This window comes from Pseudonaja textilis, chromosome 3 (genome assembly GCF_049901715.1).
Source record: "Pseudonaja textilis isolate UNSWEBS1 chromosome 3, rPseTex1.2, whole genome shotgun sequence".
In the NCBI taxonomy this organism is placed as follows: domain Eukaryota; kingdom Metazoa; phylum Chordata; class Lepidosauria; order Squamata; family Elapidae; genus Pseudonaja; species Pseudonaja textilis.
The window spans coordinates 193,629,494-193,648,897 of NC_141992.1; the positions used below are offsets into that span (position 1 = coordinate 193,629,494).

Below are 19,404 nucleotides of genomic sequence, written 5' to 3' on the forward strand. Positions count from 1 at the left end.
AATAGAATAGAATAGAATAGAATAGAATGGAATGGAATGGAATGGAATGGAATGGAATGGAATGGAATGGAATGGAACGGAACGGAACGGAATGGAACAGAATAGGACAGGACAGGACAGGACAGAACAGAACAGAATAGAACAGGACAGAATAGGACAGAACAGAACAGAACAGAATAGAATAGAATAGGACAGAATAGGACAGAACAGGATAGAACAGAACAGAACAGAACAGAACAGAACAGAATAGAATAGAATAGAATAGAATAGAATAGAATAGAATAGAATTCTTTATTGGCCAAGTGTGATTGGACACACAAGGAATTTGTCTTGGTGCAAATGCTCTCAGTGTACATAAAAGAAAAGATAAATGAAGGCTGGATACAAATAAATACATGAACAAATAAATAAACTAATGAAAATTTTTTGTAATCATCCCTTTAATTACTTCTCTTGGATATTATGTCATGGTATTTTTTATTAAATGTTCCACATTTATTCCTTTATGACATTTGTACATCATTTCCCATTAAAAATATCCCAAAACTGTTCATCATAAATGTTTGTATGCTCATTTTGTGCAGTAAATGCTGTACTTTTTCAACCAAGAGCAATTAAAGACATCCTTGCAGCTGCATATTGAAGTAAAATATAGCTTTGTGTCTCGCATGTTTACAACAGACTCCAATCCTTTTTCAAAGAATGAGACCACAAGGTCCCATCGCTCTTTTGAAACAGAGAGGAAAAAGGATAAGAAAACAGCAAGGGTCATTTTTGCCCACAAAGTTCATTTTCTTTTATTGCGAAGATGACTTATTCTCACAAAATGGCGCCGCATGGAAACAGCCAGATAAATATTTCAGATCCCTTTAGGAAACCTGCTCCTTGCAGTTATGTTACAGGGAAATAGATTCCATATGCACATTGGGGGAAAAACTCTTGAATTGTAAGAACTGTTTAAACAGACTGCAAGAAAGGGGTTGGACTCTTTTTCCTTGGATGAACAGATTAACAGAATTGGAAGGGACCTTGTAAGTCATCTAATCCAAACCCCCACTCAAGCAGGAGTCCCTACACCACTTCTAACAAATGGCAGTCCAATCTCTTCTTGAAAGCCTCCAGGGATGAAGCTCCCACAACTTCCGAAGGCAAGCTGTTCTATGGATTAATTGTTCTCACTGTCAGAAAACTTCTCCTTATTTCCAGGTTAAATCTCTCCTTGTTCAGTTTCCACCCGTTGCTTCTTGACCTGCCTTCAGGTGCCTTGGAAAATAGCTTGCTCCCTTCCTCTCTGTGGCAGCCTCTCGGATATTAGAAGACTGCTGTCATGTCTCCCCTGGTCCTTTTCTTCACTAGACTAGCCATGCTCAGTTCCTGCAACCATTCATCATAGGTTTTAGCCTTCTTTCCTCTCATCATCTTGGTTGGTCTTCTCTGCACTCTTTCTAGAGTTTCAACTTCTTTTTTATAGTGTGGTGACCAAAACTGGATGCAGAATTCTAGGTGTGATCTTACTAAGGCTTTAACAGAGTGGCTTGATCACTTGATCTTTATTGTATCCCTCTGAAGCAAAAAACTACATAGTACCCATCATGGATGCTTTCATTGGCATTTCAGCACTGGGACTGGATGAGTGAATGGCCTTAGTGACCCCTTTGAATCCTAAAATTTTAGGATTCTGTAAATTCTAATAAAACCAGTAATGTTTCTCCAAATGTTTGGCCATTTCCATCAAAGTTTATGGATAGATCCCAGCTTGTTGCAGCATTTTTAAATGCTATGCAGACAGTTCTCAACTTACAACCTCAATTTTGTCTGGAATTTTGGTTGTAAATCATTGCAGTCATAAGTCGTGTCACCATGTGACTGGACTTGATTTTATGAGAGTTTTATGACAATTGCTAAATGAGTCATGTGATCATTAAGCAAATCACATGATTGTGTACTCCAAATCTAGCTTATCTTTTTGCTGGAAAATAGCTAAATATTTGCAAAACAAAATCCCATGATTGCAAAATGCTGCAACCCATCATAAATATGACCTGATTGCCAAGCAGCTAAACTATACCTCACATGATTGTAGGAGATATGGGGCAGTTATAACCTTGAGGTTGGGACATAAATAACTTTTTTTACAGTACATTGTAAATGACCAGTTGTAATTTGAGGACTATCTGTACTTTCAATGCACTGCAGCATTGTTCCTGTATTCACTAATAAGATGGGATAAATTCCAAAGTGTGCAAGACATACACAAAAAAGAGGAGATCAAAGAATATGAGGCAGACACAGAAAAGGATGGAGAGACAATGTTAAAGGCATACTACAACAGCATCAAATAACAATGGCTGAGGCTTTCAGAAGACCAAGAATCAGGACTATCTCCTTCAATACCTGAAGTGGAAAAAGGAGGAGGAGGAGTGGGGGCGAGGACAGGGGAGGAAGGAGGAGAAGAGGAGGAGAGGAGGAGGAGGAGGAGGAGGAGGAGGAGGAGGAGGAGGAGGAGGAGGAGGAGGAGGAGGAGGAAGAGAAAGGAGAAGGAGAAGGAGAAGGAGGAGGAGGAAGGAGAAGGAGAAGGGAAGGAAGAAGGGGAAGGAGGGGAGGAGGCAGAGGAGGAAAGGGAAGGAGAAAGGGGAAGGAGAAGAGGAGGAGGAGGAGGAGGAAGAGGGAGGAAGAGGAGGAGGGGAGGAGGAGGAAGAAGAAAGGAGAAGGAGAAGGAAAGGAGGAGGAGGAGGGGAAGGGGAAGGAGGAAGGGGAAGGAGAAGAGGAGGAGGGAGGAGGAAGGGAAGGGGAAGGAGAAGGAGAAGGGGGGAGGAGGAAGAGGAAGGGAAGGAGAAGGAGGAGGAAGGGGAGGAGGAGGAGGAGGAGAGGAGGAGGAGGAGGAGGAGGAAGAGAAAGGAGAAGGAAAGGAGGAAGAGGAGGAGGAGGAGGAGGAAGGGGAAGGGGAAGAGGAGGAGGGGAGGAGGAGGAAGAAGGGGAAGGAGAAGGAGAAGAACAGGAGGAAGGGGAAGGGGAAGGAGAAGGGAACAGCAGGTTTCAAGGAGGAAATAATGCAGTTTGTGGGTGCCGTTGATGAAGGTGAAATTCTATCCCCTTCAGAGGTGACAAACTTGTGCCACCAGGATAATCAGTGTGCGTTTAGCTGGTGACCAAATTCAGAACTACTCTTCTGTCAGGTAAGGAGCTATTTCCTTGCCATTGTATACACACCACATTCCCAGGCAAACCACGTGGGCCAGGGGGTCCTTCAGGTCCAGGGGTACCCTGTTAAAATAAATCATAGCCATAAGTTGAAGAATATATTGATGGTCATCCCTGACATTTATGTAAATTTGACCCCAGTGTTATTTATTTGTTCATTTCAATCTATTGGCCACTCAACTCCTGTGGACTCTCTATATAAATAAGAGAAAGGGGTGGACTGTAACATAGAATCGCCATTATGCTTTGTCTGCTCACTATATTTATTTACTAGGTTTATTCCCAATATCAACATTGCAGGTATTGAAAGGTTCTTAAATATCCCAGTGTTTATTTAACCTTGATCTACCTGGAAAAAATATTCTTAAAGCCGCTACTTACAATTTCTCCTGGAGGTCCAGGTAGACCCACTTCCCCTTCTTCTCCTTTCAGACCCTAAAGACAAGAATCAAGGGTTCAGTCTAGCAGATAGAAGAATCAAAGATGCAGAAGCTCAGGCAGTCTATAAAGCAAGTTGACCTCATGCCAAGGAAGCTGTGGAAGGATATTCTGTCTAAAAGATAATACCACCTGTACATCAAGCTGAGATACTTAGGTCTTTATCATCTAATTTTAAAGGATGGTATTTGTTCAAAAGGAACTGAAGCAAAAGGAAAGGAGAAGTGTTAAGGGCATCCATTCCTGCTTAGCAATCCATGTAAATGAACTCGGAGACGTGATAAAAATAACAAAAGTTATAATGTTGTTGGTCACAACAACCTGGCCAACCATCTGGCCAACCAAGGAGAAGACACAGATGATACTTTCAAACACACATGGCATATCGTTAAAAAAAAATGAAGAAGAAATAAAATTATATTTATGGAAGATTTTAATTACTCTGATATTTTCATAGTGATCGTAACAATTATATCGCATTTTCTATGATCACCAATTGATTAAGGAACCTTGGTGGAGCAGTGGTTAGAGTGCAGTACTGCAAGCAACTCCTACTACAATTTGCCAGATCAAATCCTACCAGGTTTAAGGTTAACTCAGCCTTTCATCCTTCCGAGGTGGGTAAAATGAAGACTCAGGTTGTTGGGGGACATATGTTGATTCTGTAAACCGCTTAGAGAGGGCTGTAAAGCACTATGAAATGATGTATAAGTCTAAGTGCTATGACTATTTTCCTTCTTTCCTTCCTTCCTTCTTCCCTTCCCTTATCCATCCATCCCAGCTCAAGGTTGACTCAGCCTCCCATCCTTCCAAGGTGGGTAAAATGAGGACCCAAACTGTTAGAGGCAAGAAGCTGACTCTGTAAACTGCTTAGAGTGAGGCTGTAAAGCACTGTAAAGCGGTATATAAGTCTAAGATTATTTTCCTTCCTTTCTTCTTCCTTTCCTTATCCATCCATCCCTTATCCATCCATCTAGAGGCTGACTCTGTAAACTGCTTAGAGTGAGGCTGTAAAGCACTGTAAAGCGGTATATAAGTCTAAGATTATTTTCCTTCCTTTCTTCTTCCTTTCCTTATCCATCCATCCCTTATCCATCCATCTAGAGGCTGACTCTGTAAACTGCTTAGAGAGGGCTGTAAAGCACTATAAAGCGGTATATAAATCTAAGATTATTTTCCTTCCTTGCTTCTTCCTTTCCTTATCCATCCATCCCTTATCCATCCATCTAGAGGCTGACTCTGTAAACTGCTTAGAGAGGGCTGTAAAGCACTGTAAAGCAGTATATAAATCTAAGATTATTTTCCTTCCTTTCTTCTTCCTTTCCTTATCCATCCATCCCTTATCCATCCATCTAGAGGCTGACTCTGTAAACTGCTTAGAGAGGGCTGTAAAGCACTATAAAGTGGTATATGTCTAAGTGCTGTTGCTATTATACTGGAAAAGCATGAAGTCTCTCACATGATCAACAATAGACGTTCCTGGAATCTTAAATTCAACCAGAACAAGTGACAAATTACAACATTTGCTTATTCTATATTCCAAGTACCCAGGGTTAAAGTCAATACAAAAAAATGTTACATTTATTCCTACTAAAAGTAAAAAAAAAAAACAATGTGAAAAGTAGATTTCCTGATTAGAATTATTTGGAATAATGGAAATAATATAGACAAAGTTTGATGTATGTTTACTTCTATCTCTAAACAATGGATGTTTGTTTTTATATTATTTTTTAATATCAATATATGAGCTTGTTTAGTGGTTTCATTTTAGATTAGCTTACCTGTTGCCCAGCTGGTCCGATTGGACCCTGTTCTCCTGGAACACCTCGTTCTCCCTATAGATGAGGCAGAAAAAGAATGATTTCAGTTTTATGTGATTTCTTTTTTTCACTGGGGTGAATCTGAGCAGAGAGGGGGCTGCTGGGGGTTTGCAGGGGTTCGGGAGAGCTAAGATTCTGTGCAATTCGGAGCACCCCCAAATCCCACTCCTGGCTGGTCCCGCCCACCCCTCCCCCTCCCAGGAATCCCAACGCAGCTCATTTTGGATGCAGGTAAGTGCAGGGCATGTGTGAAAGTTCAGGGAGGGCAAAAAATGGGCCTCCCAGAAGTTTGGGAAGGCCGGAAATGGTTTTTGCCCTCCCAGAAGCTCGACAAAAGCCTTCAGAGCCCGGGGAGGGCAAAAACAACCCCCCCCCCTCGCTGTGGTACAGGAGGCCGATTATGCCACACCTACCATGGCCACGCCCACCCAGCAAATTTTCCTTTGCTAAAATTTGTGAAGCCCACTCCTGAATCTGAGCATCTTGATCTAAGAAAGAGATGGTCTTTCAGCATCAGAAAAGGTTTATTATTAAGAGCCAAATAAGGGTATTTGATCCTGGATAGACCAGATATTAATGATTGAGGTGATATGTGGCAGATAAGAAACTGTTGTAGATTTTCTACAAGTAAATTGCAATCACGGATAGTTAACAGAGGGTCTTGAATTTTAGCTTTGCTGTTCTTTAACCTGTTAACATTTTTTTTTTCATATATTCAATGTATGCCAGGTCAATTGGGTTGCCAATAAATGTGAAAGTTTATAAATTTTGGACCTGCTTTGCAAAAGGGGAAGCTATTATTGTTGCAATAGATTTGTCAATATTCAGTTAGGGAGAATAATATTTTTTATCCTTTTTAATTCACATTTTTAAATGTGATTGTCTAATTTTGTTTTGTTCTTTGCTAATTCTTTTTTCTTTTGGATCTTGTATCTTAATATTTTGAATGAAATAAAAATGTATAAAAGCATTAGAATAGGTTTGTTTGTTTTTTACCTTCTCCTGCACATAGCGATTTTGAAACCTAGACACGATGAATATCTGAGGGACTAGCCGCTCCTCAGTGATATCAGCTTGTCCCATTAGATCTGGCAGATCCATATTTAGTGACTCCAGAACTTTCTGTCATGATGCATTCCTTAAGGAACATTTTTTTCCCCAAAAATTAGATTGGTTCCATCCCTTCTGATATTTTCGAAATCCCTCAAGACCTGGTTACATGATCAGGCCAGGAGTTCACAGGCAACGGGAGATAGGCTCAAACAATTCCATTGCCCAAGTTTTATTCTCATCCTCCCTTTGACTAGGGTTACTATATTTGTTTTGATAATGTTTATTTTCATCAGGATTTTATGTTTTTATATAGATTATTCAATTCTTATAACATCACCCGGAGTCACATTTTTGTGAGATGGGCAGTTATATAAATAAATAAAATTCCAGTTCATAAGACCAACATGGCCTGAGTAATAGCAATTCACTTTGTTTATGTTCCTAAAGTTATCTATCTTAGTTGATTAATATAGATGATTATTTTTTTTCAAAAACAGTATTTAGAAAGTATAGCTATGATACATCTATTTACCTATGTACGACAGGCTGACTCAGCCTGGGTAAAATGAGGACTCAAATTGTTGGGAGCAATATGTTGACTCTGTAAACCACTTAGAGGGGGCTGGAAAGCACTGTCAAACAGCATGTAAGTCTAAGTGTTATTGCTATAGATGTATTTTCCATTATATACAATACATAATGCATAAGTAGATACTGTACATAGATAGTTAGATCAGATCTATTATCTGTTTATCTTCTACCAACTTATCTCCATAATTTATTTATTTTTTTAAATCACCATGCTACCTATATTTTAACTTTCGACTCATTTGAAATGGTTTATCTAAAAAGAAAGAGTATATACAATAATCTGCTTACGGGTTCACCTCTTTCTCCCTGATCACCTTTTTCACCTTTCGGCCCTTGTTCTCCCTTGAGTTAAAAAAAGAAAAGAAAAGAATTGTATACTGGTTTAGATAAAGAGTATAAAACAGGTAAACACGACAATCTTCATGAGAGCAGAATGATACGCCTCCTAACTGTGGAGAGATAGACATTCATTAGCAAGTCGATTGCAGCCGCTGAATTGGTTCTTCTGTTCGGAAGGTGACACTCATATTAATTAAATGGCCACAGGCAACTTTGCAGGGATATGGTCTGATTCCATATTTTGAGAGAGTGGTTAAAAATAAAGCCTCCCTCGAGTCAAGCTTGACTTGTAGTGGCTTCATGGACTACGATGGAATGTGCAAATGAAGGAGGAGAAGGAATGTCAGCAGTAGGATTGCGATTTCCCATGGTGGAGACAGCACATTCAGGAGATGTCCAAGACAAGAGACTGCACAGTCCTAAATTGGATAGCGTGGGGTGGAAAAGGTTCAGGAGAGTCACATTAGAAACTTCTAGGATATATTTGTAAACTTAGAAGGTTATAGCTTTAGTCTGGCATTATTCTGTCTATTAGCTGTAAATAAAGAACTGGACTTGAGTAGGTCTTACTGTCAGGGTTATGACGATTGCCTTAATTAAATCATGAGCCTCGAGCCAAGTTTCAGAAAAATTCAAACGATGTATTAAGAGCAACATGTCCGGCACTAACCCATATAAAGCCAACTCTGAGACACATACTTTACTATCACCTATGACCCTGTTTCCCCCCAAACCTCCTGGGTGTGTCATATATCAGATTCTCCAACAAAGGTTGATGGGCTGGGTGTCATCAATGGCACTCTCCAATGAAAGATTTTCCTCGGCAGAAGATCCAGTAGCCTACGCTACAATCTCCACAAGAAAAGCATGGAATGTGCTTCTGGCCTTCATCTGCCTCACTGCTCCATCAGGCCTTTCCCGCCCTCCCCTCCTTCTAATGTCAATTGGGAAACAGGCATAAGAATGATTTACGAGTTGACACTTACTGTATCATCTCTGGGACGTGGGCCTAACATGGACAACTTCCTGTAGTTATCTTAGCAACACTGTAAAAATGGCTTAAAACTGTCATTTTTCTGGGTACAGTTGACAAAGTCCTATTTGTCCAAAAATTAAACATCATTAAGTTCTGGACAACTTCCATCTCTAACTCTCTAATCTCCCAAAAGTCTATGAATATTGTGCAATTTTTTTGTGGAAAAATACTACCAAACACTGTTCAGAGTTTTTGCAGCATTAATTCAGAGCCAGAAAAATAAACACAGAGGGCTGATGCTTCATTTAACATCTTTGTAAACATAATAAGTAAAATTTACAAACCAGTTGTACATTTCTCCAACATAGAGCAAACTCAGACAGAAATAAACATGTTGCAAGTTCAGAGCAGAGCTCCAGTCTTCAGCAAGCAAGCAAGTTATCATTTCAATAGACAGACTCAGAACTCAACATAGCTGCAGAGTTGCACAGCTTAATATAGAGCCACGCCTAGGCTACTTCTAGTTTCGGTTTCCAGCCTAGGCTACTTCTAGTTTCAGTTTCCAAACAGTTCTCATTGGCTGACCTTGCTATGCCTATACATCGGCTGACCTTGTTACGATGCTCTATTCCAGTTCATGAATATACTCTGACAAAAACAAATTCTATAGTGGGAAAAATTCCTGCGGCAGAAATCTACCCCTCAGAAAGAGGGCGAATGAACTTACTTCATTAAAGGGTTTTGCTAAATCTAAATATGTAAGTAAAGTACAAGTGGTCCTCAACTTACAACAGTTCATTTGATGACCATTCAAAGTTATGACACTAAAAAAGTGACTTATGACCTTTTTTCACACTTATGACTGTTGCAGCATCCCCATGGTCACGTGATTTAAATTTGGATGGTTGACAACTGACTCACATTTACGACAGTTGCCGTGTCCCGGGGTCACGTAATCCCCTTTTGTGACCTTCTGACAAGCAAAGTCAATGGGGGGGGAAGCCAGATTCACTTAACAACCATGCTACTAACTTAACCACTGCAGTGATTCACTTAATGACTGTAGCAAGAAAGATCATAAAATGGGGCAAAGCTCACTTCACAAGTGTCTCGCTTAACAACGTAAATTTTGGGCTCAAACATGTTTATAAGTTGAGGACTCTCTGTAACATGACTGCATCCATTCAATTAATTTTCAGTTTATTGAGGTCATAAACCAATACAGATAATAAGAAAGATGAACTTTTAAGACAATTAAATTTTAAATTGACTATTTTTTATGAAAAAGCATCTGCTGCTCTCTACTGGCCTAGAGAAACATGACATGGACATAAATGTGAGCTATGTAAATTAAGAAAAACTATTTGAACTGTTTGAAGATGGCGCGGAAGACAGCCGCCTCGGTGAAATGCTCCCTAATGGTTTCTTATCATTAAGTGTCGTACCTGATGATTCTCGACTCTTGACAAATGTATCTTTTCTTTTATGTACACTGAGAGTATTTGCACCAAGACAAATTCCTTGTGTGTCCAATCACACTTGGCCAATAAAGAATTCTATCTATCTTCTATCTAAATTACTAACAGTTTTTCTGATTGCTCACTTGGGAAAATACTAACAACACTTTTGCAAGTTTATAATCCCTTCTTTAACCACAAAAGTGCCTAAGGTGCAACATTTTTTAATAATTAGATTTAGGAAAAGGATTGTACTAAATAAGGATAAGAGGAAGATATTCTTGTTATAGAAACAAAGACAGGAAGTTAACTCTGGGAAGAAACCTGATATTCCCTGCCTTCACTTGTTTTTCTTTGCTTGTTTCAAAATATTTTAAGACAGATTGAAAAGAGGATTGGAAACAGTATGGCTATTCCACCTGTTAAACTAGAGGGATCCAGAAATAACTGGATTTGCTAACCCAGATGGAATTTTCCTTTCGTATATTGTACAGAATGACGATGACGATATATCAAACAGAATTAATCCCTTTTTGTAGGTCAACATGCTTTCAGCAAATGACCTAAAATTACAGATGTCACTCAAGCTCTGGATTTCATTTCAGATCTATTGTGGGCAATGTGAAATCTTGCTGATGGAGCTAAAGTAGAGATGGAACCTGGAGACTTTATTCTGATGTCCAAGTTAGGTGGACATTGATACCATCTCTGGCCATTCCAGAGGCTCATTTTACCCAGTCGAAGGTCTGATGTTGTAAGATCCCAGATTCCTATGAGTACTTGGCTTCCATGGATATTTTCTGGATCTTCCTTCCCATTTTAAGTAGGAACTGCATGATTCTCACCAGCCTCTGTTCTTTATGTATATCTTTTTGAAAAATACATGTATATTTTATTTATTTTTTATTCATTTTGTTTTGTTTTGTCAAATGATTATAAGATAACAGGTATAAGTATAAACATAGTTATGAATACATGAAATGGATACATATAAGAAAACAAAAACAATAGGACAGGGACGGTAGGCACATTGGTGCGCTTATGCACGCCCCCTACAGACCTCTTAGGAAAGAGGTGAGGTCAATAGTAGACAGTCTAAGGTTAACGTTTTTGGGGTTTGGGGAAAAAAACCATAGAGTCAGGTAGAGTATTCCAGGCATTGACCGCTCTGTTGCTGAAGTTGTATTTCCTGCAATCAAGTTTGGTGCGATTAACCTTGAGTTTGTATATATTGTGTGCATTCCATTGTTTAATGTTTAATACAGTTTGCCCATGTAAGCATGTTAAATATAAGCATAACCATAAAACGTCAAATAATTAAAAATTACTTACAGGAATAGTAGGCCTTGGTGTAAATAAGGTAGCCTAGAGTGCAAACAATGAAAATAAGAGGCTTCAGTATCAACTTTATAAAGCAATAACAGCAACCACATAATATTGATTGCATTATGGTGATAAATACATGGTAATATTCCTTCTTATTATTACTTCAAAATCATTCAAAAACATAACATATCCCAAAGGCAATGGAAACTCATCAAACAAATGCACTAAGGGTGGATCTCCTAATTTGTTGAATTTCAATACTCAGTATTATTTACTATTGATGGGCAACAAGAATTGTGGCTCAGCATCTCCATGGAGGGCTACACATTGTGCAATTACGCTTCACAAAAGCTTGCAACACAAGGTCAGAATTTTGTAGGAACATTTTTTTTAAACAGGCCTTCAGGCCACACAAAATAAGTAATGCAATTGGCTGACTGAAGCACATCTTCACTTTAAAAAACAGAAGAAACTCTGATTTTCAGAAACATTGGTTTACTTCTTCCGCCTCTGTGCCCTCATTCCATTTATAATCCTTACAGGTTTTTTTTCTTAAGGTAAAGACACTTAAGTTGTAGTGATTTCATGGACGGTGGTGGAATGACTTCAAGTCATACTGAACATACAGATAGACATGGTCTATAGTGGTGGAATTATAATCCGATTGAATCCTGCTTAGTTTATTGAAACCAGCCAAGATTACCTAGTTGTCCTTTTAGATGCAGTTCTACTTACTTTTCCAGGTTGACCTGGGAGACCAGGAGCACCAATTTCACCCTAGGAAGGAAAAAGGGAGGGAGAAAAATATGGAGTAGGCAGGAAGGGAGGAAAGGAGGGAGGGAGAGAGAGAGGGAAAGAGGAAGGAAGGATGGATGGAAGGAAGGATTAGAAATGGAGACCCAGTTTCATATCTGAATTTAATAAATGTAAACTGTGGTATACAAATTCATCATCCAATAAGGAGATGATCTACCATAAATCTAATAAATATTCATCACATATTTATACTGCTACTTTCCTTAAGTATTCATTTAATTGATGGTATGCAATTAAAATCGACATGATAAAAGAAAGAGGTTTTTTTTGGCAATTGTACACAATGTTTTATCTTTGAATATGAAGTTTCAATTAGACCAGTGCTGGATAAAAATAAGGTGCCTTTCTTCTAACATCGTGACCTTCACCCTAAATCTTATTCCTTTTAACCTCCTCAAAAGTGACGTTGATGTAGTTGTATCAGCATTCAAGAGCGCTGGTTTACAGATCAGATGAAAAAGAATGTGTAGCTGAACTTGGGGATTATGGAAGGAACAAATGATCCACTAAGGGGGAACTTAAAGGAAAGATTACTGATCCTGAGAAAGAGCCAAGTGTGATAAAGAAGCCCTAAATAATTCCACTTTAATTTTGTGCAGTTTGGACAGAGATAAACCTAGTGTAGTTAAGCTTCCATGATTATTTTATTGTACCTTAAAGCATTTCATCCAACTCAGTCCCTTTCTTGACCTGAGCCGAGGTTATGACTTCTGTTTAGATGGCTCCAAGACAGCTTTCAAGGTAGTAGTTTTATTGTAAGCTAAAGGTAAAGGTTCCCCTCTCACAAAAGTGCTAGTCATTTCCAGCTCTAGGAAAGCGAAACAGCTTTCCGAAGCTGTCCAAAGATGTCTCCATGGTCATGTGGCTGACATGACTAAATGCTGAAGGTGCACGGAATGCTGTTACCTTCCCACCAAAGTGGTCCCAATTTTTCTACTTGCATTTTTACATGCTTTTGAACTGCTAGGTTGACAGAAGCCGGGACAAGTAATGGGAGCTCACTCCATTACACAGCATTAGGGATTCAAACCGCCAACCTGCCAACCTTTCTGATCGACAAGTTCAGTGTCTTAGCCACTGACCCGCCACATTTTATCGTAAGGTTACATTAACAGAATCTTGCAAGTATGAAAGCACATTGGTCCCCCCTCACCTTTGCTCTCTAGGGGACTTTCTGGGATGCTTTCCATGGTCCAATTTCTTTTGCTAGCTGAGAAGTCTCTTATCTCTCTATTGTTCTTCCTCCATCTGTCTCCCATGGACAGACCATAACAATAACTCAAGAATGCCCAGGGAAGCATCCATGGAGGAGTTCAAAAGGCGGAAGTCACAACTGGAAGTCTTGCTTTTATTTTACATGTATCTACCATCTTAAATTTTGACCCCTTGTCTTGTGGGCACTACTCTTATGTTCAGCTGTTTTTCCAAAATAGTCTCTGGCATGGATCATAAGGAACATTCTCAAGTTCTGAAAGCAGGCAAGCACTGGTTGAAGCCACAACAAGCCTTTCACTATTATTATTACTGGTAGTAGAAAAAGAGATATGTCACCCTTGTCTATACCACTCAATCTTTCTTCTGTTTCTCCTATGCTCTGATTGTTATTATTATTTCCATTTCAAGGATGTATGATTTCCAGAGAGCAATACACTTGACTCAGCTGGATACTTGAACATTTTGCTTTAGTTGATTGACACCTTCCACCATCTGTTGGATAGACTCCTTTTTTTCTGATTTTTCCTGCTTCAAAATCAAGATGTAGCTGAAATAATCAGGGATCTCTTTTCAGAAGGAAATATGTTTCATTTTATATATACAGAAATGCACACATCTGTACAATACTATATGTGTCTCTGTGTATAGGTATTTCCTTCCTTCCTTCCTTCTTTTTTTCCCTTCCTTCCCTTCCTCCCTCCATCTTTCTCTTCTTCCTCCCTTCCTTCCTTCCTTTTTCTTCTTTCTTTCTTTCTTTCTTTCTTTCTTTCTTTCTTTCTTTCTTTCTTTCTTTCTTTCTTTCTTTCTTTCTTTCTTTTCCAAATTTGTACATTGCACATCTCATTATCCACATGACTGTGTGGTTTGCAAGTAAGAACCCATGAAATCCTTACAAAAATCCTTGATTTTTAATCAGATTAATTTCATTAATCTGAAATTGAAACTGGGAGAAAATACTCTTTCTTATCTTGCTTTGATTGACAGTTCCAATATCCAGTCATTGAATGTTCAACAGCATAAATTTTGGAATGTCTATCCTATCATCTACCCACTGTGTTCAATGCAGATAATAATTGTATAAGCATATGTGGTGTAGGTCATACACAAACAATGATGTCACCCACAAAACAAACGAATTTATCAGTGTGCATATAAATCATGGGATTTAATCAGTTATCTGGTAACTTACTTTTTCTCCTCTATCACCTTTGAAGCCAGCGAGTCCAGTTCTTCCTTTTTCACCCTGTAAACCCAAATAACCCAAGATCTTATATGATGATCCTTGGTGGCAAAAATAGATCTAAAATATTATTTGCTGCAATTTCTGCTTTCAACAATTATCACAAGTCAATTTGAGGACAAAAAGGGACAAAAATCTGTACTAACTTCTAAAACAGATTCAAAGTTTTGTTAAAAAGCATGAATTCCTTTTCTTGTTGGAAGGGAACAATAATTTTGCTGGGCTGGAATTTCTAGACTTTAAAATTTCTGGGAAGGAAAACTGATTAATCAGGAGATGATGTACCTCTGCACACTTATATAGATTACACTTTTTATTTTACTTTGGGCAGAAGCTAAAAGCCACTCATGTCAGGTGGTGATGCCTTAGAAGTGATCAGGGTTGGAATTTCTGGACTTGGTTTAAAGTTTGGTTGGGTTAGGAGTTGCCTTGGTGAGCATTAAGTTTGAAAAAAATCTGGGTCACTTGGCTCTTCTGTTGGTTTGCCTTTTAAGAGTGGGTATCACAACACAGTCTGCAAGAAGAAGGTTTGAAAGTTGCACAGCGGTCTCCATTTTCCTTTCCTGAGGTAAAAAGTGCTGTGCTTCTCAGACCTTCTCAAGATATTACAATAGACTTTGACAAGGCCATTGAATAATGTCATTGCCCCAATGACAAAAGTTGATTATTTCTAGGCAGTATTGAAAAGCAAAATAACAAACATTTGCCATAATTAGTTATTTCCGAATATTTTTTTGCAATTTATATTTATGTTTTTTAGGACAGTGGGGCAAGCAGTGGGGAGGATTAGTGGTGGAAGCCCTCAACAACAGCCCCAGTTTTTCACATGGCCCCTTGAGAAAATTAATCGCCAACCCCTAGTCTAGAAGGTTGACAGATACCAAGTGTTCTTCAAATAGAAGTTTCCATTCCTTTATGAATCAAACAAAAACTTGTAGACATCCTGAATTGAATACCTGGTTTCCTTTTTCTCCTCTTGGACCAGGCAAACCAGGTGAGCCTGGAAGACCAGCTTCACCCTAAATGAGAATATAATATACTTAGAATTGTAGAAAATTCAATTGATTTGAAATGTCAGTTTGATCGCCTCCCCGAATGTAACCATTTAAGGGTTTTATTACTCTGTGGATTAAATGCACCAAATCAGCCCCTAAATTGATTCAGCAATTTGACAAAGGTGTGTGTGCGTGTATGTGGTCACACATTCACAAATCATTGTGGTTCTGACATGATTTACCCAGCCTACTAGGTAACTTTTGCCAAGGTTTCATTTCATTTTTAGCATCCAATATGGACCACACAAACATTCTTTTGAGGCCCTACACATGTATCCTCTCAATCTTTCTAATTAAGATTGCCACCAACACTGCTGTAAATGCACTGCTGACTACTGGTTGTTTTGGGAAGGATATTGCCTCAATAAAAGGACAACTTAGAAACATCATCATAAGTGAGGAGGTTACAGTAGGACTAAGACAAAAAAAATCCAGGTTGTCTACCTTGGCACAACAATTTTAAGGAGAACCTTGAGGCACTCACTCACTCTCAGTTCAACTTGTTCCATAGAGTGTTATTGTAATTATATAATAAAGGGAGATTTCCTTGTAAGCTGCCTTGAGCATTCAAAAGCAAAGTCATTATATATCGAACAAATGGCAAATTAACCTTATAGACTTAGACTACTTTGCCATGAACAATACTTACCCTCTCCCCAACTATGCCAGAGGGTCCTGGGGGGCCTGATTCACCCTGAAAAATAGCAAAATATCATGTTTCCCAAGTTTTTTGTTTTATTTTCCAAACTTTTACACATCTATCTCTAAAACTAAAGTACGAACAAGAAAGCAAAAATTCTCTTTAGTTATTTTTTTCCTCTGGTGAAGGAAGAACCTTTTGCAGACATTTGAATCTCTTTCAAAAAAGAATTTGTGAAGAATGCTACGCATGCACTTATTAAGCACATAGAAGGATATATTATATTAAACATATCTCATTAAATGTTATTGGTAGCTATTTAAGTCATTCTTGCCTGCTTGAAAATGTTTATTTCATGGGTGACTTACAATACAATAAAAACATAAACATAAAACTGTAGAAAGTCAGCACACACACCCCTCCTAGAAGAATGAAATGGTTTGGGAAATATTAAAAAGGCAGAATATTATATTTCCCCAAAGGGAGAAATGGAGAAACATGTTTTTTAAGAGGCAGGAAACAGCCCCAGTCTCCCAGCCCCAAGCAGAAACTGAGGAGCCACCTTTTAGAAATGCAGATTTGGTAACCATTATTTTGAGAGTCCCTGCAGCAAAGTCAGAATAAAGGCATAGGATTAGCCCTCACTCAAGATCCAACACAGGACAAAGCCATTAAGCCACAAAAGGGATTGCCCAACACCCTTTCAGAACATAAGCCACTTCATTACACCATCCCCAGAGCAGTCCAAACTTCAACCAAACCTGGGAGCTCAGACAAACACCCAGGATTTGCATTTCCTCTTTTGCCTATAGAGCCAGCTATGACCCCTGCATAACCCCTACATGACCCCATAGCAATCTGACAAAAGCCCATAGAATACATGTTCTTGCACAGGAACAGAAAGCTCAAGAGCAAAGCCCAAAGAAGGTACAAAACCCCCCATTCTCAACTCCATTTTTGTCAGCTTCCCAGAACCACAAACCCCAGTGGTTCTGCTTCATCAATAAACCATCTTTCCAATCAGCCTCCATGTTTCCAGTATTTTTCTCCCAGCTTGGAACTGAACCAGATGGATATTTCTTCCCACAATTTGGCCCCCCAAAGGGAAAATTGGAGACTCCAAGCTAACCTGACCAATGGGCCTGGCCTCGGTAAGCCTCCCTTGCTGGCAACAGACCCACTGACTGATCTTGGCCATTTGGAACAAAGGTAGTAAAGGGAATGTTGAGTGTTGAGATCAAAGGCTACTTGGAAAGAAGGTGAGTACCTCTAAAGTTTAACTTTTAAAGCCCAGAAAAGTGAGGGAAATGTGTGTATGCCTATGTGTGAGAGAGGACTCTGCTCCCAATCATAGCTGGATCCTGTGTGCCTTTCCTAGAACAGAAAGATCTGTTCTACCAATAGAGCCAGGAAAGTATAGAAGGTCAGGCCAGAGCACAGGACCTTTTGTTAGGGAAAAGAGAGAGGCTGTGTGAAAATGGAATGGAAAAGTGAATGAGAGAGTTGAACTTGAGCAACCAGCTGGGAAGTCACTGAACAAAACCCTGTGTTAGGAGGTGTTAGGAAAAGCAGTAGGTCCTCCAGGGCCCCTTTTTGGTCTGAAAACTGATTGGTATTCCCTACAAAAGGAGGTGCCTGTCCTCTCTAGGGAACCAGAGTTCTCTGGGAAGGTTTTTGTTTGTTTACTTTAATCCAAAAACTGATGGCGGTAGACCCAGCTAAGCCAAAGTGAACCCCACTTCAGAAGGGGAATATGGGAAGCTGTAGCTCAACGGTTGCAACAGGAACCCCCTTAGGAGATTTGCTCATGGCATAGGATGAGTGGCAGATGCCCATCCTGGCTGGTATGAATAAGAAGATGTGAGCAAGGAAATTGTGCAATTTTGCTCAGGGATGGAATTGTAAAACCAATTTGGCTAAATAAAGGTACTTAAAAAAAGAAAAGGGGAATATATAAATAGGAACGTTGGTTTTGTTTGTTTGTATGTTTTTCCCTCTCTCTCTTCCTCTCTGTCTTCCGTGCAACCACATGATATGTTTGTTAAGATTTGTGCCTTCCCTAAGTTGAATTAACTGAGATTTATAGTTGGAAGGACCAGGGTGTAACCCCGAGAGTTCTGTTTTCCTCTCCTTTTCTCCTTGGTTTTGTGTATGTGTGTTTGTTTCAAAATCTTTGTGTGCCCTCGAGGTAATTATAACTGTCAAGAGTCTCTGATCCCTAGAGACAAGAATTTTAAATTGTTAGGAAAAAAAAAAGTTAAAGCAATAAAAAGAAAAAAAATACCTTTACCCTGGGTTTGCCTGGCCAGCAGAACAGGGTGAAGAGAACCGTGTTCAATTTTTTTTCCTTCCCTCTCTGTACCTTTAAGAACAGCCCAAGGTTATGAGGGAATGTTTTAAGTTCATTTACAGGAGAGAGAAAAAATCATTCTTGCATTTACTGTATGTGTTTAAGTGGTTTTATCTGTCTATTTAACACCTGCAATGTTAACCTTAATGTTTTGTTCCAAACTCTGCCTGCAAGCTATCTATCCACCCCGACTCCACCTCTCCATCTTTTATCCTCCAACAATGCCTTTTCTAGGAGAATCACCCACAAAGGAGGGAGGAGGCCCTGTCCTCATATCTTTCAGCCCCGCACAGACAACTCTGCAATCTTCAGAAGCAGATCACACTGACCCAGATGCTGCCTCCAGAAGAGATCCTCCATCCATTTGAGCCAGGGAGTTGGGTTTGGATCCGGTCATCTACTAAAAAAATTCATCACAGCAAGCAGAATGGAGCAGACTTTCCCAAGTGTGATTGACCAGTCTTACCACCAAGCCAAGCCTAATGCCATCCAGCAGACAGGAGGAAAGAGGACACTGAGATGGACCAGTGAAGACTAAAGAATCTTTCAATCCTCAGAAGACAGCTGGGAAAACTATGGTGGGAGGGCAGAAATTCATTGTAAGGTTTTCTTTCTTGCCTATTTATGTTGTAATCAGTTAAATGGATTCACGGAGGGATGGCATTTGGGAGTGGTTGGCACAGCAAGTTCTGAATGCCTTGGACTTCTATCTGGTGGTAGGGAAATTTGTCCAGGATGTTTGTATTGTCTGTCTTGTAGAAGTAGTTGCATGTGCATGCATACACACATGCCACTCAGAATCAGAATGAGGATATCCCCCTCACCTACCTCCACACACAGCTTCTCCTGGGTTGGTTTTTGCTCTTTGGCACTAAGATCCAAGCAAT

The 19,404-nt window shown here is 39.4% G+C and overlaps 1 protein-coding gene across 2 annotated transcripts in view; it reads right to left on the minus strand.

Moving 5' to 3' along the window:
• Positions 1-19,404, minus strand: part of COL22A1 (collagen type XXII alpha 1 chain) — a 257,920-nt gene that overhangs the window by 63,914 nt on the left and 174,602 nt on the right. Inside the window, exons 32-41 of one of the 2 annotated variants that reach the window (XM_087931748.1) lie at positions 18,452-18,529; positions 16,177-16,221; positions 15,429-15,491; positions 14,422-14,475; positions 11,937-11,978; positions 11,208-11,240; positions 7,392-7,445; positions 5,421-5,474; positions 3,583-3,636; positions 3,211-3,264 (exon numbers count right to left, since the gene is read on the minus strand). In XM_087931748.1, the coding sequence (XP_087787874.1) occupies positions 3,211-3,264; positions 3,583-3,636; positions 5,421-5,474; positions 7,392-7,445; positions 11,208-11,240; positions 11,937-11,978; positions 14,422-14,475; positions 15,429-15,491; positions 16,177-16,221; positions 18,452-18,529 (531 nt within the window). The remainder of the gene's footprint in view (positions 1-3,210; positions 3,265-3,582; positions 3,637-5,420; positions 5,475-7,391; positions 7,446-11,207; positions 11,241-11,936; positions 11,979-14,421; positions 14,476-15,428; positions 15,492-16,176; positions 16,222-18,451; positions 18,530-19,404) is intronic. The other variant, XM_087931750.1, reaches the window with a different exon arrangement.